Source organism: Dromaius novaehollandiae, chromosome 27 (assembly GCF_036370855.1).
Source record: "Dromaius novaehollandiae isolate bDroNov1 chromosome 27, bDroNov1.hap1, whole genome shotgun sequence".
Lineage (NCBI taxonomy): Eukaryota > Metazoa > Chordata > Aves > Casuariiformes > Dromaiidae > Dromaius > Dromaius novaehollandiae.
Window position 1 is genome coordinate 3,877,219 of NC_088124.1, and position 23,512 is coordinate 3,900,730.

Genomic DNA, 23,512 nt, shown 5'->3' on the forward strand with positions numbered 1-23,512 from the left:
GAGGTTTCTTCATATTCTCCTGGCCTTTTATAGGCTTAGAATCTTTTGCTCGAGTTTCAGAAAGGCTTCTACAGTGCTAAAGCTTTGCTTGTAGCTGAGCATCACCCTGTCTGCGAGCCCTCCAAGCCCCCCAAAATCCTGTTCTCCACAGCACTAGGTTCCTAAGTCAGCACAGGCAGCTGTCTGCTCTGGCAACCCCAAAACCAGTGCTAAAACTCCTGAAGTAAACACACACACAAACTCACATGCTCACACGCTTTTGAAGGTGGGAGGGAGCAGGGTTCTTATCTGCCCAGGATTGTGCAATGATCCAGCTACAGAAAGGGGACCCCCTTAGGCACTCCCTAGCCCAAGCGCTGCAGCCAGTGACAGCAAGGCCTAACCTTTGGCTTTGTTGTCTGGCAGTCGGTCCACCTCCAGGATGAAGTCATCTTTCAGGAACAGGAAGCCCACGATGGAGAAGAGGTAGACGAGGATGAGAGCCAGGAGGGCTGTCAGCAGGATGGAGCGCCCGTTCCGTGTCACGCTTTTGATGACATTAAACAAGGTCTCCTCACGGTAGATCAAGTCAAACAGCTAAAAAAGGACCCAGGAGCAAAGAAATGCAGCAGGGTGCTTGTCTGTGATAATGCTTGGCCTACCTATATCCCCTTTTATCCTGAGATCTTGGAGCAGTCAGCAGACCGACTAAATTTCACATAAAGCATTTACGTTTCCCATCTTACTGTATGGAAGCAGAGAAGAATGAAGTGACTTATGCACAGCAGGAGAGCCAAGAATAGGACACGTGCACCCAGCCTTTGCCCTCACCAGCTCACGTTGCCTCCCAGCTGACCCAAATAAAGGTACACAGTAGAGATTACAAACAGAGTGAGCAAGCCCTGGACAGAGACAATAGGAGATATTGCTGGAAGACAGAAAGATCAGCCTATGCAAGGATTAGAGGACAGTGAGCTGTTCTCATTTCTGTTACCAATCAATCCCTGCAACATTTCACAGGAACCTTCTAACATTTAACTAGCTACATCTGTTCCCCAAATATCTGAGTTTACCATACCAGGATGCTGTAGAAGAGTTCATGCACAAAGAGGCCCAGGACACTGGTCAGGATGTAGCCAACGTGGTAAAGAAACTCCACATCCATGATCATAGCCTTGTAGCCTCGAATGAAGGTCCCACGATTTCCCACAAAGCTCACCACAAAAACAATCTTGTTGGTTAGCTAGGGAACAGCCAGGAGAAATGGAATGGAGTGTGAATTGCCTGCTTTACGAATCCAGAACAGCCTTTTGTGTTATGGGGTGTTACACTACTTTTCCAGCACAAAGAGAACTTACATTGAGAGCTCCTAGTATATTCAGAGTGAGTCCAATTCCTAAGTAATAGATTGATCGCAAGATCAGTGCCACGAGGAGTGGTCTGACACCATAGCGCTTAGTAAACAGGGCCATGATGGAAAAGCAGATCAGAATCCAGAATAACAGGGAGATCAGTGGGGAATCCAACACTCCTGGGAAGAGAAGACCCATGCAATGAGGTTAAATGCATACTGCCAGTTGGACACACTGTGCTGCCCATTGAGAGTAAAAACTGGAGAAGAATTGTCCAAAAAAATGAGCCGATTATTAGAGGGAGGAAAGAAAGAAAATACACTTGACTGCAAAGACTAGTATCGACTAAGATGGTCCTTACTAATACATTTTTCTGGCATCTTTTATTGAGATCTCAAAAAAATTGTAAATTATTCAGACTTTGCAAAACAGTAGGTATATATTCTGTCTTCCCCCATTTTACAAACAGGGAAAGTGCAGCCCAGGGAGAAGAGCCTTTGCCCTAGGAAGAAAGTAGTGGGAGAGTTGGGAACAGAAATCTTAACTCAGTCTCTTGCTTTGACCAGCAGAAAAGACTTGGGGCTTTCAGAGTCAAGGAGACTAAGGTTTGGGAGAGTATTGGTAAGGGGACCAGTTTTCCTTGTATTTGAGGATCCCCTTTTTCCTTCATCTTGAGGAGCACTGGCTGCTGGGGCACTTACCCATAGAAGTGGCTTCAACATAGGGGTAGAAGAAAGCAATGATTATGTTGATGAAAACAGCGAGGTTGAAGGAAATGCTTCCCCAGAGAGTCATTCTGCGGGAGAACCAGTACATCAACGGCATGCCTGGAGGAAGAAGAGGCAAACACAAATCTCAGCTAACTTTGTACCAACTGGGTAAGGCTTTGTCCTCTCAGACATCCAAACAGCTCGGTTCAGTACCGCTAATGGGCCCAAAGGGACCCTTGCCTCCCACTTCCTTCAAACCATTAATAAAAGCTCCCTCCTCATCTGTTGAAATAGAAGTACAAGTTGAAAACGTTATGGCTCACGTTTCTTGGCTTCTCGGCCCTTTGACCTGCTCTGGCACCATGGAATCAGATTGGCTTTGCTCTTCACCTCACCTTCCTTCCTATCTCCCATCTCCTACATCCTCAGGACTTGCGTCCTTCAAAACAAGTGTCTTTGTGTTTTCAGCACTGGTCCTCTGTCTCAGAGGGGACCCAGCCAGCAATTTCCCATCCATACTGGAAACTTGTTTCCTATTGAATTCCTAAGGTAGTTTTGACTGGATCTGCAAGTATTTTCAGGGCTGCTACACCACCTTTCAGCTGCATAACAGTATTTATAATATTTATATGACTCCTAACTGTTTACTGATCTCCTGTTCTTTTAAGCCAGGAAGTCAGTCCTGGTGTAAGCCCTGAAAGCACCCAGAAAGGTCTGGATGGTGCAGAGAACCAAGCTGTTGATTCCCACATGTAGCTACTAGATCCTGGCTTAGGAGAAGGCAACTGAACATAGATGAAGAGAGGGCCTTCTAGAGTGAAATACCTCAGGTGCAAGTCCAAGGGAATGTGCTGTCAAACACATTTTAAACTACTTAGGAATTTTACAACAGGCATGAAGAAAACCCATCCTTGGGCTGGAAAGTCTTGATTATCCTCTATTCCTCACAAACAGCCGAGTGCACTGGGCTCTACAGAGCAAGGGGCATGAGGAGCCTGGAGATCTGATCTCCAGGTTGCTGCCAGCATTCAGAGCCATTTCCAAGCACTGTTGGCATCCAAGTTTCAAAAGACCAGCGATTCAAAGTGCTCTTTGTGGCCTGGGGGGGAGTGGGGGGGGGGGGAGAGGCCCTAAGGGAAGGTCTGGTTTGCTCTTACTGCGCAGTTTCTTCTGCCATTCCATCTCGTTGTGGAGGAAGGATGACTGGTCAAAGAAATCACTGACTTTGCTGCCCTGCTCATCTTGCTCGGTAGTGGTGAAGAGCCGGTACTTGGTCTCCTTGGTGAGGAACTCACAGATGCCAGGCACTGGAAAGATTATCTGCTCCATGCTTCGGTCCAGGCGCACAATCTGCAGGAAGGAGGGCAAAAAGAGAGTGCAGTCAGATCCTGCCAGCACCATGCTTTTATTTCCTCTTTCTTAGCCTCAGTCTTACATTCCCTTCCTTTCCCCCAAATCCCATGGGATCAAAAGCACTGGTGACTCATTTAATGCTACAGATCGATCCAGCAAATGCAGCCCTCCCTGGCTGTGCTGGGAGGAAAGCTCACAGCACACAAATCCTTGCTGGCCCAACTGCAAGGAAAACCATCCCAGCAAGCAAGGACGAGGCTGCCGAAACGGCTGCTTCCCAGCTGCTGCTGAAAGAGAAGGAAAGGGTCGGGGAGCTGCTTGTTCCAGGGAACCCGCCTGGCTTCCAGCAAGCTCTGCTAATGCTTCAGCTCACTGCAGTGCAAAGCGCCCGTCTGCTTTGTGCGGGCACAGGGATGGGGAGGCTCTTACATAAAATAACTGCGCATGAAACAGGCCTGAACACAGGTGGGATTCATCAACCAGGAGCATACTGGAAACCCAACAGAAAACAGGTCCTACCTCAATCTGGGACGTGTGTTTCTCATAATAGGCCAGCGGGTCCTCCTCTTCTTCCTGGACTGGGGCTGTCGACTTCAGCATTTGCGTCAGCTGCTTATTATTCAGACTGAGCTGGGATGCAGGGAGAGGGAGAGAGGATGAGAAGGCTTCAGCCAGCAACGGCCGGGGGGATTCAGATCTAACTCTGCACTGACAACACCGTTCCTCAAAACGTACCAAATCTGATGAGGTTTCAGGGAAAAGCAAATGAATTAAAGGGATACAAGAGCTCCTTGAGGTGACAGACATTCAATTCCCTACAATAATTACATCCAAAACCTGCTAATCCACAAATTACAAATCAATGCCCATAAAACCCCAGGGAAATCATATGACTGCTGAATCTCATTCAGGATCTAAGGTACACAGGCAATGAATGACAGCAAAGGACTCGGTCTTTCCTTTCCTGAAGGGAATGGGAGAAAGCAGGTAGTGCTACCCTGTCACCCTTCACAGCCAGTAAGGGACACAAGCCCTTCCCTATCGCGAGCTGGCCGTCACCCTACAACCCGAGCCTTCCCGAGGGAGCGTTACAGAGCGTGGCACACACTGCTCTCCTCAGCTGGGCTTTAAGAGATGCACGTGCCATTGTGTTTGTAGCTTTGGCTACTAGGGCACGTTTACGTTTTTCTTTAATCCCCCTGGTAATAGCAAAACACGTCAAATCTTAAATGACAGAAAACAGGGCAGATTAGCTCGGCTGGGAGAAGCAGCTTTTTACAGTCTCCAGTCAGGGTTAGAGTGGGTGGGGAAGCTCTGCTTTCGTTCTCAAGGACTTCCCATACCATAGATGAGATGCCTTCCTCCTCTTCCTCCTGGATTCGCTTCACTGGCTTCAGGAGCTGCTGCAGAGACTTGTTGTGTCGGGACAGCTGGAAGAGGGACAGCGATAGCCGGGTTAGTAGAGGCTTGTGAGCAGCCTCTGCAGTGCCACGTGCACCGCAGGGGGAGCGGGACAGCCAGCAAGCTGGAGGCCTGGGTCTTCACGGGAGACAAAAGCAAATTTCCCAGCTGTGGCTCCCCGGGGAGGCCAGCCTGGCTGGAGAAAACATATAAATAAATACAGAGAAAAAAATGTGCAAATAGGCAAGCGGAAGCTACAGCACAGCACAGCGGGGACCCCAGCCTGGCAGGGGGGCTTTGCTGCAAACGCAGACATGCAAGATTGCAGCATCAGTACCTGCAGTGCCAGTATATAAATGTTGTGGCCGACTTCCCGGGGGGAGACCTCGGCATTCTCACACTCTTCCTCTTGCAGATAGGCCTTCTTGATGACATCGACCTGGAAGGCACCAACGTGAGAGGGGCAGGTGAGCTTCTCCCCATCTCCCTGGCCTGTTTTCCTCCTCTCCTCTGGCCACAACTCTTTCAGAAACACCACTAGGTAAAGGACACTTGTGCATAAGGTTATGTGTGACTAGTACTGCAACAGCTGAGATGCTTTTTGGGTTGCAAATGAGAAACTTCATTAGGACCCACAGGCCTAAGGGGTCCAGGCGATGGGTGTGAAATGGAGGAGGACAGGGGCTCATTGGGGGAGGGATGGAGGGGTGCTTCACCCCCTGGGGATTCAGCCAGCCCCATCAGGCCAGCATGGCAGACAGTTGTGGTGTTTTGGAGCAAGGAGAGGTGAGCTGAGCACAGGGGCGTGGGGGAACCTGGATCTGCCTTGCACCAGAGAGATGAAAACCTTGTGCCTGGCTGTACAAGCACCTCTGGAAACAAACCTTACACGGGAGCTGCCAGGCAGGGAGGGCTGTCCTAGCTGCAAACCTTCCGGGCATTCGGGGTATGTCTCGGTGATGCAGGCTCTCCCCCACCCCCAAAGCCCTCTCCGCAATGGTGTCTCAAGGACAGCTGCCCACCGGCCGTGCCACCTCTGCTCAGCCCTTACCAGTTCCTGCGGGCGGAGGCTGATGAGGATCCGCTCCGCGTTCTCACTGTCGTGTCTGCTCTCCATCAGAGCCAAGAGGAGCTTGGAGGCGTTGTCCTGGCGAGGAGACAGACCTTTGCTAACGGGAACTGTGCTCTGCCTCTGCCGAGGGCCTGGAGGACCCGACTCATGCACAGCTCCTGCTACAGTGACCATTTCCCCCAGGAGAACATGCAGGCGCCCCTAGCTGATCTGTACACGTCCTACGGATGTGCCAGGGAGCTGTGAGCCCGTGCAGCAGTGCCTGCCCAGGGGGGTGCCCTGCATCCCAGCTGGAGGCTGTGCCTACCTTCAGCTGCAGGACCAGGTCCATGCGGTACTTGCAGAGGGGGCTGATGTCATTGAGGATGAGGGCCGTGATGATGTCGATCCCGTTGGATTCGTGGGTCACGATGCAGCTCTAGAGGAGAGATGCATTTCTTAACCCATGGATGCTGCTGTCCCTCCGGGTTCACACGTGCTCCCCTCTAATGCAGCCCAGCTACCCACACACGCACACAGGGGATTAAATGCCTGCAACACTGACTGGACCCAATTTCTCCAAGAGCCCCAAATCCCTTTTCTCCCTGGCAATAACACCATCTACATCACCACATAATTTAGCCAAACAGTAGCTCATAATTCTTGCAGCATCTTTTTTTTCCCCTCTTCTGTTGTTCTGCTCCCTTTTAAACCCTGAAATCAAGAGCTGGCCCTGTTTGCCTGTTGCTTTCCCAGGTATCCCCCCTGCAATACCCCAGGCATGCTGGGAACAACCTGGAGCTACAGCGATACCCACAGACCCCTCGGAGGCATCACCCCTTGGCGCCCACCTGGTTCTCGTGGCAGGGCCCTTGGCAGTACTCGGTCAGCGTCTCCAGGGTCTGGGTGATGAGGGCCACGTTGTACTCGTTGATGTAGAGGCCCAGCAGCCCCAGCCCTCCCGTGGTACTGCCGCACATGATGTCGAGGAACTGCAGCGTCTCACACACCAGGTTGTAATTGGTCTTGTTGTTCTGGCACCGGAGGAAGTTCTGTCGAGCAAACACTGCAGTTACTGGTCTGAGCGGCATCACCAGGGGCTCTGACACAGGGTTGAGGTCCTGACTCCCCTCCTGACAGCCCCTTCCTGGCCCCCAGCTCCCTGCTGAGGGGTGCGGTTCAGTGGAGGATTTGGCTAGGGGCCACCCCTGCAACGTACAGAGACCTCCGAGAGCAGCACCCAGCTCCATGGGCACAGCTGTGCCATGAACGGCTCCTGCCACGAGGCCAAGCAAAGTTATTCATAAGGGAGAGTACTGCGTCTGCAGATGGGGAAACTGAGGCTGGTGCACTCCTTTGGAGCCCGCTCAGGGCCAGAGCCCAGCTTTCCTGCAACCTAGTCCTGGGGTCTCTGCCCTATCCCCGCTGATCTAGCAGCCCCCATAACCAACCTGAAGGTCCCGGTTGTGGTTCTCACAGAGCAGTTGCAGGAATCGCAGAATAGGCTCCATAATCAGGACCGTCACCCCCATTTCGTTGTTCTGGCCCTGCTCCCCAGTGTCATGGCCTTTCCGAAACCCTATGGCCATCGGGTATCGGGAGGGGGTGCCAGGCATCACAAAAGTCTCTCCTCGTCCTAGTGGGAAACCCAAACTCGTTAGCATCAGGCTATCCAGTGAGACAGCCCTTCGGCCCTACCCGGGAAACTGTGACTTGTACCTTTGGAGCCAGGGTCAGGCTCGTCTTTGTCCTCACGAGGCTTGTTCCCAATGTCACTCATGTTCACAGACACTGTAGACTTGGTCTCCTGCTGGGCCTTCTTCATCCGGTCGTGCAAAACTTTGAAGAACTTTTCAGACTTCTTGTCACTTGTCATGAGGTTGTAGAAGGATTTCTGAGAGCAGTGAGGATGGCAGTTTGAGTTTCCCCCATGGGATCCAAACATCCCCAGCCCGCCCCTCTGATTTGCTAGCCACCAGCACCTGAGATCTTGCCTGCAATAACCTGGTGAGCAGGTTTATTTCCCTGCAACAGCACAGGAGCTAACAGTCCTCTTGGATTTACAGAGGTGGATCGGTCCCTACCCCGGGCTCTCCTTTACCATGAGCAAGGTTAGGCACAGAGCCTGATGAACAGGGACTACAGCAGATCTGGGCCTGGAAAACCAGTCTTTGCATGTATCATTTGTCGGCTTCCCCACAATAAGGGATTCAAAATAGCTTAAGAGTTATCACCCAAGAGCTGCAACTCATTTTAGCAATACCCTGCAGAGGGCATCAGCATTACTCCAGAAACCTGCCGGCAATAACCTGCCTCTTTCACAACATCCAGCCATCAAGTTTGACCTAGACACTAAGCTGGAAAATTCAAGCAAACAGAGACTTCTACCATTCCTCTTCTGGACGGCCAGCAAACACACGCAAACACCCTGCTACCCAGCGTTTTGGCAAAGCCTGCTCCTCGGGGCCAAGCCAGGGACCAAGGACTGCCCCGCACACCCCATCTACCAAGTGCTGGGGCTGTAACACCGCACAAATCAAACCACAGCTCCCCCGTTCCCTGGGGCATGCGCCCACCACACAGCCAGAGCCCAGCACCTGGATCTCCGTGTTGCCTCCGTCCAGCAGCCGAATGGCAAGCAGGATGCTCTCTTGGAAAATCTTCTCATTCTTGGTGTTCATGATGAGGTCAGCCACCAACTTGGTGGCCCCTTCTCGGTCCAGCCGGCACTGGACAGCAGCGATAGCGGACCAGTCCTGGTCTTGGCCTGCACGAGAGGACCCAGACAGATGCGAGGCCATGATGCTGCGTCACGTGGGAGAACGAGTGCAGCTAGCAGGGTGCCTTTGTGCTGAGGCATCTGGGCAAAGTAACTCCCAGTGGGACCTTGGGCTTGTCCCTTCATCTGCCCATATCCTTTCTCCCAGTGTAGCACTGAAGCCACGTACAAACCTGACCGCAACGTGGCTTGGGAGCTGGGCGTGTGAGCAGCGCAGAAAGACAGGGAAAGCACAGGACGGGGCACTCACCTCCCCCAGCAGCATCCACGAGTTCCCCTTTGGAGCTGGACTTCTTGTTCTGCAGGTAATTGTTCAGGAGCATTTTCCGCAGCAGGTTGCCCTGCCAAGACAAATAAACGTCACGAGGCTCCCAGCTCTGGGGCCAGCACTAGAGCGGAACGAGGCCGAGGGCCCATAGGTCGCAGCAGGGAGGATGCTGCCAGGCTCGAGAGCGGGAGGTGCGCGGCGGAGGAGAAGAGCTGCAGATGTGCAAAGCAGCGATACTCACCCTCTCGCCATACTTGTTCCTCTTCACCAGCATCTGTTGCAAAGTCCTCAGCACTTTGATGCAGAGCTTCTCTTCCGTCTCCATGAGGTCCTTGGTGTGCTGCACCAGCCTGGCCACGCACAGCAGAGCCACCGTTACGCAGCCCGGAGGGACAAGAGGGTCCCACCTCCCCCCAACTCTGCAGGCGCACAGCACTGCAAGGCATCAAAGGCTCCAGCAACCCAACTGCGAAGCATCCTTACTTGGACAGGAAGCCTCCACTCTCGCATCGCTGATAGGCCTCTGTCCCTTCCATGAAAAGCAGCTCTGGCCGGTGTAGGACATCCACCAGGACAGACAGCTCAGCCTCCACCAGGGGTTTCAAGCGATCCTCCAGAGCGTTGATGATGTCCTACAAATCACACACCTTTAGGGCCAATTCATGCCTAGGAAGCGCGAGCATGGGAGAGGGACCCACGCGATGCCAGTGGCTGCTTGCTTTCACACAGCGGGGCCACGCCGCACCGCTGATCGCGCCAGCCCCCTTCTCCCTGCCCTGTACCTGCAGCTTCTCTATGATGTTCTTGTAGTCCCACTGGTTGGGGGTGGTGGAGACGCGGGGGAAGGTCCGTGTGGCTGTCTTGTAGCTGGACGTGTTCCTCTGCACAGTGCTGGTGGAGCTGCTGTTCAGCAGAGAGCTGACATGGGCATCCAGATCCATGGGCAAGGCGATGGAGCGGCTCTTGGCTGCCAGGAGAGGGAGCTGGGATTAGGGCCAGCCACAACAGTGGCGAGGAGGCAGCCCAAGCCATCGGCTGGATCCTACCGCACTGCCTTGATCCAGGCACCCCTTCACCAGCTCCTCATTTGCAGTAAAGATGATTTAGGTCAAATACAAAAGAAAACTCCCCCAGGCTAGTGAAGGGTCGAGTATTTCCATCCATCCCTACCCACTGCGGCACAACGTTGCCTAGAAACCTGGCCTGTCCCCTGCCGCAGGACAGGAGGCGGCAGCGTGGCCGGTTTTGGGGTGGGAAAGCACAGCACAGAGAGGTTGTAAGCGCCCTGCCTAAAATTACAAAGGGGAATCCTAAGGCTCCAGCTCACGTCCCCACCCAGCGTCTAACCACCGAGCAATCCTTTCCACATGGTGACTCAGTGCTAACCCATGTCCTGAGTCAAACAGCCACAGGCGGGCTGAGGGCAAAGTCCTGGAGAGGGAAAACTGCCATAAACGCTGACTTTATTTCCGGGCCCTTCGCCAGCAGGGACACACCAGGAATCTCCCAAATAAATCCAGGCTTTGGCTATTCCCAGACCACCCTGGTAGCCCCCCAAGACCTAGCTCAAAATGCACATCTCTGAGCCAAACCTCCCTGTTCCCAGCCAGTAGCCCCTCACCAGGGCACCCTGCCAAGACCCACAGTAGAGAAGACTGCTCTTGATCGCTGCCAGGAGTGGAGGCAGCCAGGGCTGCCTGCATCCTCCTCTCCAGCGGAGAGGCAGAGCATCCCTGCAGCACGGATCCTTACCGACCATGGCCAGCGTCCGGATACAGGCCTCCACCGAGCTCTTGTGCTGCTGCTGCAGCCAGGGGCACTCCAGCAGCCTCATGGTGGACTGCAGAAGCTGCACAACGATGGTCTGATGGGTCTGAAGGAGAGAGTGGGCAGGTCTGCACGGCAGAAAGGCCCTTCCAGACCTAGAGCTTTTCCTCATTTGGGTGAGCCCCCTTTCTCCCCAGGTCTCCTAGGCACAGGTGATGCTTCCTAAGGGAAGCACCCGGCCAGGGCTCAGCCATGCACTGCCCCGTTACCTGCAGTGAGGTGCTGTTCTCCGAGAAAGGGGAGCTGAAGAAAGCGTTGATGGTGTCCAACACCACTGTGAGCACATACTTCTCCAGGGTGGGGTCTGGGAGGCGCTTCTCTCGCTTCTTGCACATCTGGGAGGAAAAGGGAGCCTGCTGATGGCACCTAGGTATCACCGTGACATTAGCAAGCATCCTGGCTGGATGCCCGCTGGCATGCAGCAGCCTTGCTGAGCAGGGAGGACACGGCCAGTGAAACAGCTCCTGGATCCGTGCCAGGCATCCCTGATTGCTCCCCAGCCCATAACAGGGCAGCCCTCCAAACTACACAAGTCTTCACGGTGTCCAAGCTGCACGTCCGGCCCTGGGCAAGTCCTCAGGCTTTGAGGGAGCCTCAGTGAGGCCAACCCCTCCCCATGCCAGGGCAGCAGCCCTTCCTGCTGCGTCCCTCCCACCCAGCCCTCCTCACACACCCGCGCCATGTCGAGGGTGAAGTTCTCAAAGAGAGTCCAGATGTGGTTGCTGGTGTAGATCTCCTTCATCTCCACCTCTGTGTCCACGTAGCAGTGGTTGACAAAGTTCACATAGGCCATCTTCACCTGCCAAGGGAGGGAGGAGGACACAGGCAAAGGCAGACGTCGCTCACCATCTCTGACGGGGAGACCCTCGCACGTTTCCCTCCGCCCTCACTCCTGGCAGCGTGCAGCTCCGGAGGGACATCACCTCCCATCCGGCCCTCTCCCTCCTGCGTTTCCCCCCGAGCCCAGGCACCCTCCTCGCTGGGCCCCTCGTACCTCAGTGATGCAGTCCTCGTGCGTCACCACCCGCACCACGTCCTCCAAAGGCAGCAGGGACGTGCACTTGATCTCCGTGTACACGTTCTTGCCCTCGGCACAGGCAGCCAGCAAGTCTACCAGCGAGATGTGGTACATGAGGGGGCTGTTCTCCTCCACCCCATCCCTGGCTGCTGTCATCATCTCCAGGAGGGTGGCCAGCGAGGCCTTGTCGTTGTAGAAAACCACCACGTCGTCCCCGGCATTAGTGAGCTGTGGAGGAAGCTTAGTAGTCATCGCTCCAGAGAAGGAGGGTGAAAAACCTCAGCAGGCAAATCGCTTCCCCTGCCCCAGGGCAAGCAGAGGGACTGCTCAGGGGCAGAGTGGGGTGTGAAAGTGCCATGTATTTACAGGGAAAACACGGCATTTGCAATGCAATTAAACTTACAACCTGTGGGAGGCCCTGCTGCAGCACATTACCAAGACTAACAGAAAGGAAAAAATGACCCCAGTCTAGGGAATCAGAACCCATGTGCTCCAAAATGGTTATCAACTCTTGGACGTCACTCCAAGACCTTACAGCTGTTTGCAACAAACCAGTGCAGCCAGGAAGGGCTCTTCCCTGCAGAAGCCAACCCTGCTCCTCCTGGGAACCACAGCCTGCTGCCCACTACATGCTCATGCCTCATGGGCAGGGAGAGGGACTCTCACCTCGGTCATGATCATGTCCTGGCACTTCTTGACGTACTTGCCCTCAGCCTTGATGATAGTGTGCAGGAAGTCGAGGTACTGTACGTGGCGGCCGTGGGTGGCCACGCAGTGGATGAAGTGCTGCGGCACCGTCTCGTTGATCTCTGAGCAGAGCTGGTAGTTGTTGAGGAAGATGTGCTGCATCGTCTCAGCCTCCAAGAGCTGCGGGATGAGGGGAGGCAAAGTGAGGCCGGGAGAGCTGCGCAGGACCATTAGGAACAGCGGTGTCCCAACCCTCTTCCTCTCCTGGGGATCTCCTCCCAGGTTTTCCATCTCTTGCCCTTGCCTGCTGCAGGTCTGCACCCTCCCAGCCCCAGGAACAGTGCCAACATCTCTCCCGCACTACCGCCTATGACCATGCTTCAATCCCCTCTCTTTACCCCCGGCGTCAGGAAGAGGTTGAGATGTTTGTGCAAGAGCGCCTGGTTTTCCTGATTGCCAGCGCAAAACTTCTGCAGGAACTGGTGGGTGAATTTCAGGATCTCCATCATCTTGGCATCACCCTGAGGAAGGGCAGAGAAGAGAAACAGCCCAAGTCAACGAGGGATGGAGAGCGGGGAGCAGGCTGCCACGACTCCTGCCCTGGCCCAGCTGCAGGAGCTGGATGCACCCGGGGTCCCTGCACCCTGCACCCCTCTTCCCAGGCGCTTTGGGAGCTGCAGGGCCCAGACTGCTTCTACTCACCCACCTTTTCATACGGGATCTGCAGCAGATCCAGCATCACTTTGTGGGCATCCATGTTCTTCAGCAGGCGCTGCTGTTTCTTCCGCACTTGCTCTCCGACCCCACACATCTTATTCAGCCGCTCCAGGATCTGGAGAGAGAACGACCATGGCCCAGAAGGGAACTGAGACCGGGAGTCCATCAGGACACCCATCAGCGCTGGGGGCCTACTTGAGACCAAGAGGCACCACCCGTAAACCCACATACTCCTTGCATGCCCAGCACCCGCTCTGTGCATTGCTCACAAATCCTGGCACCCCACTCAGAAATCCTCCGTGCAGTGCAATGCAGAGAGCACCCTCGTGCCAGCACAGATCCTCTCCCCTCCAGTCCCCCGCAGTGGGAGTCTCCCTTGTATTCCTCACTCAAAAGCCCTGGTAATTTAAGTTGCTCCTTGCACTGAACCATAGAAACAGTGAACCATTGGCTCATTTCCATTCAACTGTAGAAGAAATCAGGAGTGTCCCCACAATTTTTCCCATCCCCTTCTCACTGGTACATGCCCTGCTAACCCAGGCCAGACAGACATCCCTGGCTGTCCCTCTCCTTAGCGGGGTGGCCCTGGGAATGCTGCCAGAGGTGGGATTGGGGGGTCACTTACCCCCTTGACTATCTGATAGTTCTCGCTGCTCTTCTCGCCTGGAGCAATGATCTCTTCATCAGCAGTGTGCTGCAAGGAGGGGAGAAATGGGTCAGGGTCCCACTGCACCTCCCCGTCAGCCTCTCTGATGCCAGGGGAATTAGTGCACCCACAGGACCCTCTCTGACTCTCCTCTTCCAGGGAGAGGCATGTGTGATGCATCAAGGGGAGATGCATGTTGGATTTAAGTGAGTTGTACCTTTTCCCCCTGCTCTTCTCCCAGCCTATTTCCCAGAGTCTTCCTCAGGCTTCTCACCTCTTTCTTCTCCTTCTTGTTCCCCTCCACCGTGCTGTCTCCTTTGGTGCTGCCTTTCTTGTCCACCCAGAGCTCCGACTTCTCTACCATGGTGCGGAGTTTGTCCAGCTCCGACTTGATCACCTTGTAGTTCTCAACATCCTGGGCTGAGATCAGGAGCTGAACCTGCAAGGAAATTCCCGGGGGCACCCTGTGCAGCCAGTCTGAGGCACAAACCCAGCTCCCCTCCTCTCCCAGACCTCCCTCATGAGAAAAGCAGCCATCAGACAGTCACCCCAACTGGGATGCGTCCCACGTGCTGCACGGGCAGCCCAGCACGGGCTTACAGGTGCTCCAGGGGAGCATCCCGCCAGGATTACCTGTTTGAAGGTGTGCAAGACCTCCTGCCTCTGGCTGAAGTGTTTGAAGAGGAGCTGCAGGGAGCCGGAGATGAGCGGCGGGTAGTCATGCATCGTTAAGTGGATCAGCACCCGGAGAAACATCCTCCCTCCTTCATCGTCCACCTCCAGCATGCTGCTTGTCTTCCTGAAGCCGAGATGAAAGCGCTTGATGTTAGCAGCCTCACGGGAGCTTGTGAGCACTCAGTCACCCCTCGGGGCCGACGGGGACAGCTGCATTAGCCTTGATAGCCTGATCGTCCTCATCACCTGCAGCTTTCAGGCTCAGCAGTAGGTATAGGAGAGGGAAGAGCCCTACGGCCAGGGTAACTGGGCACCAGAGGGGCCAGGGGACTCACCCCACACCAAACATGGCTTCTGCGTGCTCGCCGATCCGGTCCAGGTTCATCGCTGCAGCTGAAGGGAGAGGGAACAGGGCAGCAGATGTGACCTCTGCGCTTTGGCAGAGACCCCACGGGAACGGTCCCAGCTCCCCGGGCAGGCACACGCTGAGCACCAGCCCATCTCCCCAGGGGTTGGTGCGTGGGACCAGTGCGTCTGCAGCTCTGCCCACGATGAATGCAGGGCACCTTCTCCCTCCTGCACAAACTCCAGCCCCCTGCGTCCCCCACAGCAGCAGCAGCAGGCAGAAAGCTGCTGAAGCTATTGCCTCCGTCACCTGTATTTACGTGGCCTGTGGAGTTTGCCAAGTTTAACTTGTACCAGAAACAAAGGGGAAGAGTTACTTGTGGAGTCGAAGGCTGGAGCTGTCCCATCGGCTGCACTGTCCTGCATGGGGTAGACTTCCACAAACTCCTTCTTGAAGACAGAGAGTAGGTAGGAAATCCTGTAGTCCAACCGCACATTCAGGATGAACTGGTAGCAGCAGAGAGGGAAGAAAGCAAAAGTGAGTCCTCTCCATGCCACCTGCCTCTCTATCAGACAGCTGCTCCTTTCCCACCCCAGCCCACGGTCCACCCTGCAGCTCCACGGTGATTCCCTCTCTCCTTCCAAGCATCAGCAACCTGGTTTCTCCCTCCCCACCGGCCCCCACCTGCAAGATCTCCAGGATCTTCAGCTTGGTCTCCATCACCACGATGTTCTCGTTCTCGATGCTCCTCCCTCTGTCCACTGGCTCTGGGGTGGACCCAGTGCTGAGGCTTGGGGGGCTAAAGATGGACTGTTTCCTGCTCAGCACCATGGTGGACATTATCTGCCCAACACCCTGGATCGATCTCCGCACGTTCTTCCCTAGAGAGGCAGCCACAGAGGGCAGAGTTATCGCATGGGGAACGGGAGGTGAGAGAGGATGATGTTAGGACCTGCTTAAACTGGAAAATGCTTTAGACGCTAACCAGAGAACGAGCAGGAGGAACTTGCTATTCCTCTGGTGTGGCCAGGCCTGTGTTATTGCTGGGACATTTGCAGCATTTCTTGCTCACTTTGCATCCTACACTGGGAAAGGCCAAGGGCTTAACAACTCCTGTCTCTCACTGCAGGCTCAGCTTTCACATGATCAAACTCATGATTTTTTTTCCTGCAGCCAAAACTGATAGTGGTGGGTGGACCACAAAAAACGCTTTCCCGTAGGACCATACCAAGCTACCCTGGTAATGGAGCAGGGACTCACCTGTCACCTCATCACTGTACACTGCCTGCATCATCAGCTGGGGGTTTTGGACGCAGTCGATGATGCCCAGCAGCGTCCGCGTCAGGCGCAGCAGCTCGCTGAAGCTGTAGAAGCCGAAGTAGATGAGGTTGTGGGCAAGGCTGACGACCTGGGGGAAGGACAAGGAAACTCCAGACCTCTCCGCACTCAGGTGGAGGAGAAACAAACGCGTGGGGAAAGGGATGCCAAGGCAGCTGCCTTGTCAGCCAGAGGCAGCCTCAGGGACTGGATGCGGTCTCCTAACGCGCACTGGCCAAACCAAGCTGCATCCTCCAAGGTGTCAGTGACACCTACGCTGTAGCCAGCGGGACCCTCTGTGGCTGGCAGCCTCAGGAGCACGGGCAGCCCCTGCACAGGTCTCGCACCTCGAAAGTGAGCTTGTTCTTCTCCTCGTTGGCGAAGGGCACCGCCTCGCTCACCACGTTGTTGAGGTAGTCCTCCACAAACTCCATGGTGCTGGCGAACTTGTTCTTCTTGTCATCACGGGAGACGTTGAGGTTGGAGTCGTAGCTGTGAGGGGAGATGGTGGGGGTGAGCTGGAGGGAGGTGAGGCAGCACGTCTCCTCTCGCTCAGCCTGGAAGGAGCGCTGTCCAGGCGGTCACTGAGAGCCGTCACAGCCAGAACTGATGCTCATTATTGTGATGAAGATCCTTTTCTTCCCAGGCTGAGACCTGTCGAACTCATTCCACAAATGCCCACATCCCCAGTCCCAGTCCCCTACAGGGGCACAGCATCTGGTATCCTGGCTCCCACCTCGCCCCTCAAAGCCCCTGTGAGCCCTGATATGTCTCACTCTTTGATAGTAATGGCCGTGGGGATCTCGGTCCAGAGCCGTGCAAACTTCACGGGCATCACCAGCTCCTGGGGGTCCCTGTCCACGTGCACGTGCAACATGAGGTGGCAGAAGGATGCCCGGAGATCAAAGGGCAGCATTTCGTCCGCCATGCAGAGGAAGATCAGGTCTACACCCAGCTGCTGGGAGATCTCCTTGATGGCCAAGTACTGGCGGTCCAGGCACATGCGGGCAAACAGCTTCAGCTGGTACCTGTTTGGTGTGAGGGGGAGAGGGAGTGAGGCCACGTCACATCCTCACCCCATCCTCCAGAGCCTGGGGAGAAGAGGATGCGGGATCATCACCTGTAGTAACTCAGGACGTTCTCGTCATGGGCATTGCCTGCTCGTGCCTCCTGTGCCAGCTGCCGGATGCTTTTCTCGTGGTGGTCGTTGTTCTTGTCCGTCCAGGTGAGCCAGACCTCCTCCTCCGAATACTCGATGCTCAGGTACTCGTGGGTCTGGGACATCTCCTTCACTGGCCTCAGCCTAGGGGTGGAAAAGGGGTAAAACTGGGGACATTCCCCTTGACTGGGAATGGCCAGACCTTGTCACAGAAGGAGGATCCTACCCCTCATCCCACGCTGTAACCATCGGGGCACGCTGCCTGTACGAGTAGGGATGACAGGGGGTTTTTACAGACAGGGAGCTGGCAGCAGGCAGGGTCAGGCACCCAACCCAGATGAAATCCCAACCCCAGAAGAGCGTTTCCCTTGGTTACTCACTCGGTTTTGATGAGAATGTCGCTGTTTTTTGGGTCCAGCACGCATTTGCAGATCAGCTCCTGGGTGACAGGGATGGCAATGTGGTTGGACACACACAGGTCCGAGAGGTAGTCCAAAAACCTGGGAGGCAAGGGCGGAGCAGAGACAGCTCGCTGTGAGAGGGGGCATCCACAGGGGCTCCTGCCCCTAACCGAGGTGGCTTCCCACCCATCACGCTGCACACAGCTCTTTTGCAGCCCTGTCCTGGGACAGGGCCCTCCCGGACACCCACCGTGGCTCGCGGTTCTTGCGCACCAGGCTGACGAAGGTCTCCACCTCAGTCTTCGTGATGTGCTTCTCCAGCAGCTTGCGGTTGTTGTGCAGCAGGGCCGTGATGGTGTCTTCGGCCAGGATGTCGTAGCCGATCTGAGACTGCATCATGCCGAACTGCTTGGCGATGTGCTCCTGCAGCAGGCAGAGAGGAGATGAGGCAGTGGAGAGGGCTGCATCCCTGCTGGGGTGCCGGGGTCTGGCAACGCCTCTCCGAGACCTCTGCAACCCCCACAGGGCCGTGCAACGCATGTTGGGATGGGGCTCCCGGAGAGGAGGCCAGGATGACCCAACGCACCTGGTTCTTGCGATAGTCCTCCTGGGAGTGCCGGAGCACACGGTAGCACAGGCGAAACATGTACTGGTAGGGAGCATTCTTCTGGTCTGACAGCTCTTCCAGACGCACCAGGGGCCCTTCCCCACCCTTGTCCTTGAACGGAGCTTTCAGGATCCCAAAGATCTGCCCAAAAGTGGAAACGATAAGGTGCCTCATCCCTCTCCTTCCCTCTCTGCTGGACGCTGGCCGTGCTTAGCAGGAGGGTCCGTTAACACTGCCCTAGCATGAGCTCAAGGCCAGCTAAGCCTCTTCCACAGGGCTTTTCAGGAGCTCTGGCCCCTGGCGCAGCCTCGGGCAGAGCGGGGCATCTCCGCCGGACCTCAGCCCCGCTTGGGCACAGGCTCGGGGCCACTCACCTGCTTGAGGATGTTCTGCTCCCGCATGAGCTTCTGCCGCTCCCGGTTGGGCTTGGTCACCACGATGTCCAGCACGTTCTGGCCATTGTTAGGGACGTCGCTGACGAAAAACACCAAGTCCTCCAGCAGCTGGATCACGAACCTGCCAAAGGGGCACGATGCCGATGGGGCGGCCGAACCCTCCACCCCAGCGTGGCAGGGGGCCGCTTGCCCACCCGGACTAGGGGGTGCAGCCGCTGAGGCTTCAGGCACATTTTGGAGGGCCAAGGAGCCCACGTTTAGGCTTTGAACCCCTGCCAGAGGAGCTGCTGGCTGATCTTCTCCCCTGCCTCCCACTAGAGGCCATTTGCTGCCCTGAAGCGTGAGATTTTTACAGCCTCGCAGTTCCTAAGGAAATTATCATCCCGAGTCAGGTGCTCAGGGTAAACGCTTCGCTCGTGATTCATGCCGGGGATTCTGCATTGAACCTTTCTGCCCTTTCGCCACCTCCACCGCAGCGTGAGCACCGCGGCACCGGCGCTGCGAGCGCTGGCAGGGCGGAAGCGGCTCGCTCTGTCCCACGGGGTATCTGTGTTTGCTCAGGAAACACCGAGAACCCACCCACCTAAAAATAACACCGTGACTAACCGGGCTGCCCCTATCTTGGGGCCATCTCCCCCTCCGTTATTTTTCTAGCGGCAAAGGAGAGGCCAGAGCGGCTCTGGCGTTATCTGATTTCCTTGCCAGACCCCAGGGAATAGCAGGCAGGGAGTTGGGTCACCGGCAGGAAAGCGAGACAGCGCTGGCACCAGGACCCAGGCAGGGGCCCAGTGCCACAGCAATGCTTCAGGGCTCTGGAGGAGTCCAGCACAGCCCCTTCTCCGAGGGGAAATGACTCTCCTCTTACCTCCGGTCATTCTGGCTGAGAAAACCTTCGTTCATCTTCTCCACTACGTTGGCCAGCATGGAACTGGCATCGTTAGCAAAGTCCAGGTCCCGGATTTCGGACACGGGCACGGAGACGATGGCAAAAGCTTCCTTGTCTTCCTTGGTGGGACAGGTGCCGAGCTGGAAAGCAAAGAGGAACTTGGCCGGACACGTCCATGCCACCAAGGGCGGTCTGGGCTCATCCCCCACATCTGCCGCCTGCCCAGGGTGACGTCAGGGACCCAGTTTGCCCCGCCGGTGGGCTCCAGGTTACTGGGGTGGGCTCCAGTTTGGTTTCCTTCTGCCCCCTTGGATCACCAGGATAATTCAGCCCCCAGGTGAAGGGATCTCCAGGCACACCCGGGTGTGAAGGAGGAAGCAGCAAGCAGGCAGAACCGGGGGATGATGCGCACGCCGGAGGAGGGAGCACCGGCCCTACCATGAGGCGGATGGGTCTCTCCTCATCGATGTCGATGGGGACGTTGGTGCTCTGGATCCACGTGTTGGTGCAGAGGTGCCGCAGCCTCACATAGGAGTTCCTGCAAACGGCGCGGCGCAGCCGTGAGCGGCCCCACGCCGGCATGCCGTCACCCCACCGCCTCCCCTGCACCGGGCAAACCCCGGCTGGGGCCAGCATCAAGGTTTGATGTTGCGTGATTAATCCACGGGGCTCTCCCTGCTTTTTTGCAATCCCTCAAACCTCTCCCTCTTTGACACAGCCCAGGGACTTCCCCAGGGAGAGAAACCCAGACTACGGGCAGCAAACCAGGCCCAAATCCACAGCTCTGCCTTCCCCACGGGCCGAAGGGCGCACGCGCGTGCTCACGTACCGCGGGACGAAGGAGTCCGTCTTCTGCAGCGTGGTAGGGTCCAGCTCAAAGAGGGAGGCGATGTCGTTGCCGTGGGGCACGGCGACCAGGCGGTATTTGATCTTCTCCCCCGTGTTCCTGCGGCTGGAGCGGCCGCCGCTCCCCTGCGCCGGGGAAAGCGGCTCTGAGAACGGCACGGAGCCACCGCCCCGACGATCCCGGCCCCCCCGTCCCGCGCGCTGCCCTGCGCACGCGGGATCAGAGGGGACGCGCAGCAGCTACGTTCAGAGCAGAAGCTTTCGCTCGGTCCCCGGGCCGGGCTTAGCAGCGTGGTGATGAACAAGGGGCTGGATGAGCACAAGCACGGCATGATGCACCTGAGCTACGAGGCCACCCCATCTCCAAGCCTTACCACGGTAAGGGTAAAAATCCCCTGAAAATCCAAGCCTCTCTTCTACCAGCACTTCCTCTGCACACCCCTCTGGCCTGGGATGCAACGTGCACTGGGCCCTGGGACCCCTCCTGCGGCTCTCGGCCGGGTCCTCTCGCAAGCGCGAAACAGGGATGCTACTCTACAGCACCAGGTGCGGGGACGCTCGGCTCGGCAGCCCGGCTGCGGAGCAGCCTCCGGGGTTGCCCCGAATAGCAGCTTCGGCACCAAGCAGCTCCCCGTCCTCGCGGCGTGCTCTGCTACGGGGCGATGCCCTGTGCTCGGGCACGGGCTAAGAGACGGCGTGATTGCAGGCAGCAGCAGCGTTTTTGCTAGCAAGGCTGCACACAGCTCACCGTGGGCGCTGCTTTGGGCTCAGCCACGTCTCCTTTATAACTTGGGTTTTCCTGAAAAGTTAAAGAGGGAGATGAGAGACAGCTATCAATCCTCTGACTCGGTCCCTCCAAAACCCTGAGCACGGGGGGGTTATCTCTATTCCTGCCTCCCTCGATCACATCACCAGCAGCCTGAAACAGAGGGAGGAGACCTGCCCAGAGGGAGCGGCAGCATGTGACCCACCAGCACACCGGGGACCAGGACAGGGCGAGCCGTGGCTGGCAGAGCCGGGGCTCTTCACTGCGGCAAGACACGCACTTGCTGAACATCCTGCAAGGCCCCAGGTTGAGGTCTCACTGCAACAGCAGCCCTGGATGGGGCTCTTCTTTCCTCGGCAGACGTTACCTGAGCATCTTTCGTTTTAAGGCACCCAAATCCAACAGCCATTTCAGAAATTTAGCGGCAGCCCCAATATTTGCTGCTTTCCATCCTGGCACTGATGGGCAGAGCCCTGGGCCGCTCTATTTAGCCGTCTTCACAAGTTAGGGAGCACCTCTGGCACTTGCGCGCACTGCGATCCCCCCAGATGCATCCGTGCTCCCCCAACCACAGCGTGCAACGCGAGGGGGCTGTGGCAGCGCATCAGTGTCACATCAACTGCATTTTGCAAGTGCTGAAACCTCTCTGTGCCGCTACCAGGAGGCCTTGCACCAGCCTCAGAGGGGAGCAAAAAAATTCCGCAGATGGTGTTTCCAGGCCTGGATTTTGCCAACACCTCCTGCAGCCCGGGACAGCTCTGGATGCCGCCAGGGACCAGAGCATGGGGAAGCGCACAACCTGATCAGAAAGAGTTAAATGCAGCCACATTGTCTCCCGGTCCCAGTGCACAAGGAAGCTGCACCGGTACAATCCCTTGGCCTGGAGCAAGGAAATATAGGAAAGCTCTGTCCTCCCCCCGCCTGCGATCCCTGGGCCAAGGGAGGGAGCCGTGAACAGCGAGTTTGGCAGGTGAACCCCGGCGCTGCGGGGTGGGGGATTTCAGGAGGGATGGCCTACCCCTGCAAACGGGCAAACAACAGCGTTGTTCACGGCCCCGGTCCCAGCACGCATTGTTTCTGCCTCCTGCAAGCGAGCAGGAGCTGCCGGGGGGGTCCGGATGCTCCCAGCGGGGGCAGCTCTGGATGCAAAACAGAGCAGGGCCACGGAGGTCCTGAGAGCATCCCCGGGCCGCTGCAGGACGGGGCACTTGCTGCACTGGAGGGATATCACTGCTCTAAGGGCAGCCTCACGCTCCGTTTGCAAGGGCCGGTAGCAGCAGGTGGGGCAGGTTTCTGTGCTCTCTGCTCGCCCCTTACCTCTGCTGCCAGGTAGTTGCCGGTGGCGAGGTGCTTGAAGCGGTACAAGCCGTTCCAGTGCCCGGCTCCCCCGCGGCACGGGTCGTGATGGACCACCTGGAAAAAGCACAGGAGACTCAGCCGGCGGCGCGTGCGGCTGGGGCACGCCGGGGCCCTTCCTGCCTCCGACGCTCCGCCTGACCTTGGGCAAACACGCCCGTGATAGGAGCCCTGCCCGATCTCGAGGGCAGCCGTGAGCAAATATACCCGGGATGCGGACTGCGGGGAGACAGATGCGGACAAGCTGGAGTCAAGGCTGCCAAACTGGGTAGAAACTCAAGGCTTGAAAGGTACAGAAATAACCGCTGCTTCTTGCAGACACCCCCCCAGTGCAAACGCAGCAACGCCCCGAGGTGCCAATCGCGGGCCCGAAAACAGCTGGGCTGGATGTTGGGACACAGACACGCTCTCCATCCCATCCCATCCCATCCCATCCCACCCCATCCCATCCCAGCTCACCTCCACCTCCCACAGGGCGTTGGAGCTGGTGGCCGAAGTGGCCGACTGCCGCAGGGTGGTGCGGAGGAAGACGTGCAGCTTGCCCTTGTACTCGTCGCAGGTGAGAAACTTCTCCTGCTCGGCGTGGAAGAGCCTCACCACGTCCCCCTGGCACAGGGACACGGCGGTGAGGCCCAGCAGACAAAACCTGCCTCTCGCCACCCCAACGCTCCTCCGAGCCCCGCGGCTGCGGCAGGGGCCACGGGCACAGGGGCACCCCGTGTCCGCTGCAACGGCATCGCCCCGCTTGTGCAAATCACTGCTCTGCACTTCCACTCTCCGAGCTGTAAAACGGGCACAAAAATACCGCTTTATGCCCCTGGAGCGGGCAGAGGCTCAGCTCACCAATGTGTTAAAGGCATTAATGCCTCCGGGAGGAGGACGCGGTGCATGTGGGAAGGCAGGGATAACTGTGCGCCTGGGGACGAGGACCCGTAAGATCCTCACAATCAATATCCAGCCAGCTGCTTCC

General features: G+C 56.7%; 1 protein-coding gene across 1 annotated transcript in view; it reads right to left on the reverse strand.

The window, feature by feature from the left end:
* Window positions 1–23,512, reverse strand: part of ITPR3 (inositol 1,4,5-trisphosphate receptor type 3) — a 44,030-nt gene that overhangs the window by 3,698 nt on the left and 16,820 nt on the right. The window contains exons 8-52 of the mRNA XM_026111757.2: window positions 23,002–23,148; window positions 22,504–22,599; window positions 21,169–21,219; window positions 20,404–20,546; window positions 20,013–20,112; window positions 19,554–19,714; window positions 18,668–18,809; window positions 18,273–18,434; window positions 17,937–18,109; window positions 17,666–17,785; window positions 17,247–17,429; window positions 16,903–17,154; window positions 16,474–16,618; window positions 16,070–16,217; window positions 15,494–15,690; window positions 15,186–15,315; window positions 14,799–14,856; window positions 14,422–14,587; window positions 14,063–14,227; window positions 13,768–13,836; window positions 13,132–13,257; window positions 12,824–12,946; window positions 12,405–12,605; window positions 11,715–11,966; window positions 11,394–11,519; window positions 10,930–11,055; window positions 10,646–10,766; window positions 9,676–9,860; window positions 9,377–9,525; window positions 9,135–9,243; window positions 8,876–8,966; window positions 8,444–8,613; window positions 7,566–7,740; window positions 7,298–7,482; window positions 6,698–6,898; window positions 6,175–6,285; window positions 5,847–5,942; window positions 5,133–5,234; window positions 4,738–4,824; window positions 3,914–4,024; window positions 3,199–3,391; window positions 2,033–2,158; window positions 1,338–1,510; window positions 1,058–1,222; window positions 384–576 (exon numbers count right to left, since the gene is read on the reverse strand). Coding sequence (XP_025967542.1) covers window positions 384–576; window positions 1,058–1,222; window positions 1,338–1,510; window positions 2,033–2,158; window positions 3,199–3,391; window positions 3,914–4,024; window positions 4,738–4,824; window positions 5,133–5,234; window positions 5,847–5,942; window positions 6,175–6,285; window positions 6,698–6,898; window positions 7,298–7,482; window positions 7,566–7,740; window positions 8,444–8,613; window positions 8,876–8,966; window positions 9,135–9,243; window positions 9,377–9,525; window positions 9,676–9,860; window positions 10,646–10,766; window positions 10,930–11,055; window positions 11,394–11,519; window positions 11,715–11,966; window positions 12,405–12,605; window positions 12,824–12,946; window positions 13,132–13,257; window positions 13,768–13,836; window positions 14,063–14,227; window positions 14,422–14,587; window positions 14,799–14,856; window positions 15,186–15,315; window positions 15,494–15,690; window positions 16,070–16,217; window positions 16,474–16,618; window positions 16,903–17,154; window positions 17,247–17,429; window positions 17,666–17,785; window positions 17,937–18,109; window positions 18,273–18,434; window positions 18,668–18,809; window positions 19,554–19,714; window positions 20,013–20,112; window positions 20,404–20,546; window positions 21,169–21,219; window positions 22,504–22,599; window positions 23,002–23,148 — 6,505 coding nt within the window. The remainder of the gene's footprint in view (window positions 1–383; window positions 577–1,057; window positions 1,223–1,337; window positions 1,511–2,032; window positions 2,159–3,198; window positions 3,392–3,913; window positions 4,025–4,737; window positions 4,825–5,132; window positions 5,235–5,846; window positions 5,943–6,174; window positions 6,286–6,697; window positions 6,899–7,297; window positions 7,483–7,565; window positions 7,741–8,443; window positions 8,614–8,875; window positions 8,967–9,134; window positions 9,244–9,376; window positions 9,526–9,675; window positions 9,861–10,645; window positions 10,767–10,929; window positions 11,056–11,393; window positions 11,520–11,714; window positions 11,967–12,404; window positions 12,606–12,823; window positions 12,947–13,131; window positions 13,258–13,767; window positions 13,837–14,062; window positions 14,228–14,421; window positions 14,588–14,798; window positions 14,857–15,185; window positions 15,316–15,493; window positions 15,691–16,069; window positions 16,218–16,473; window positions 16,619–16,902; window positions 17,155–17,246; window positions 17,430–17,665; window positions 17,786–17,936; window positions 18,110–18,272; window positions 18,435–18,667; window positions 18,810–19,553; window positions 19,715–20,012; window positions 20,113–20,403; window positions 20,547–21,168; window positions 21,220–22,503; window positions 22,600–23,001; window positions 23,149–23,512) is intronic.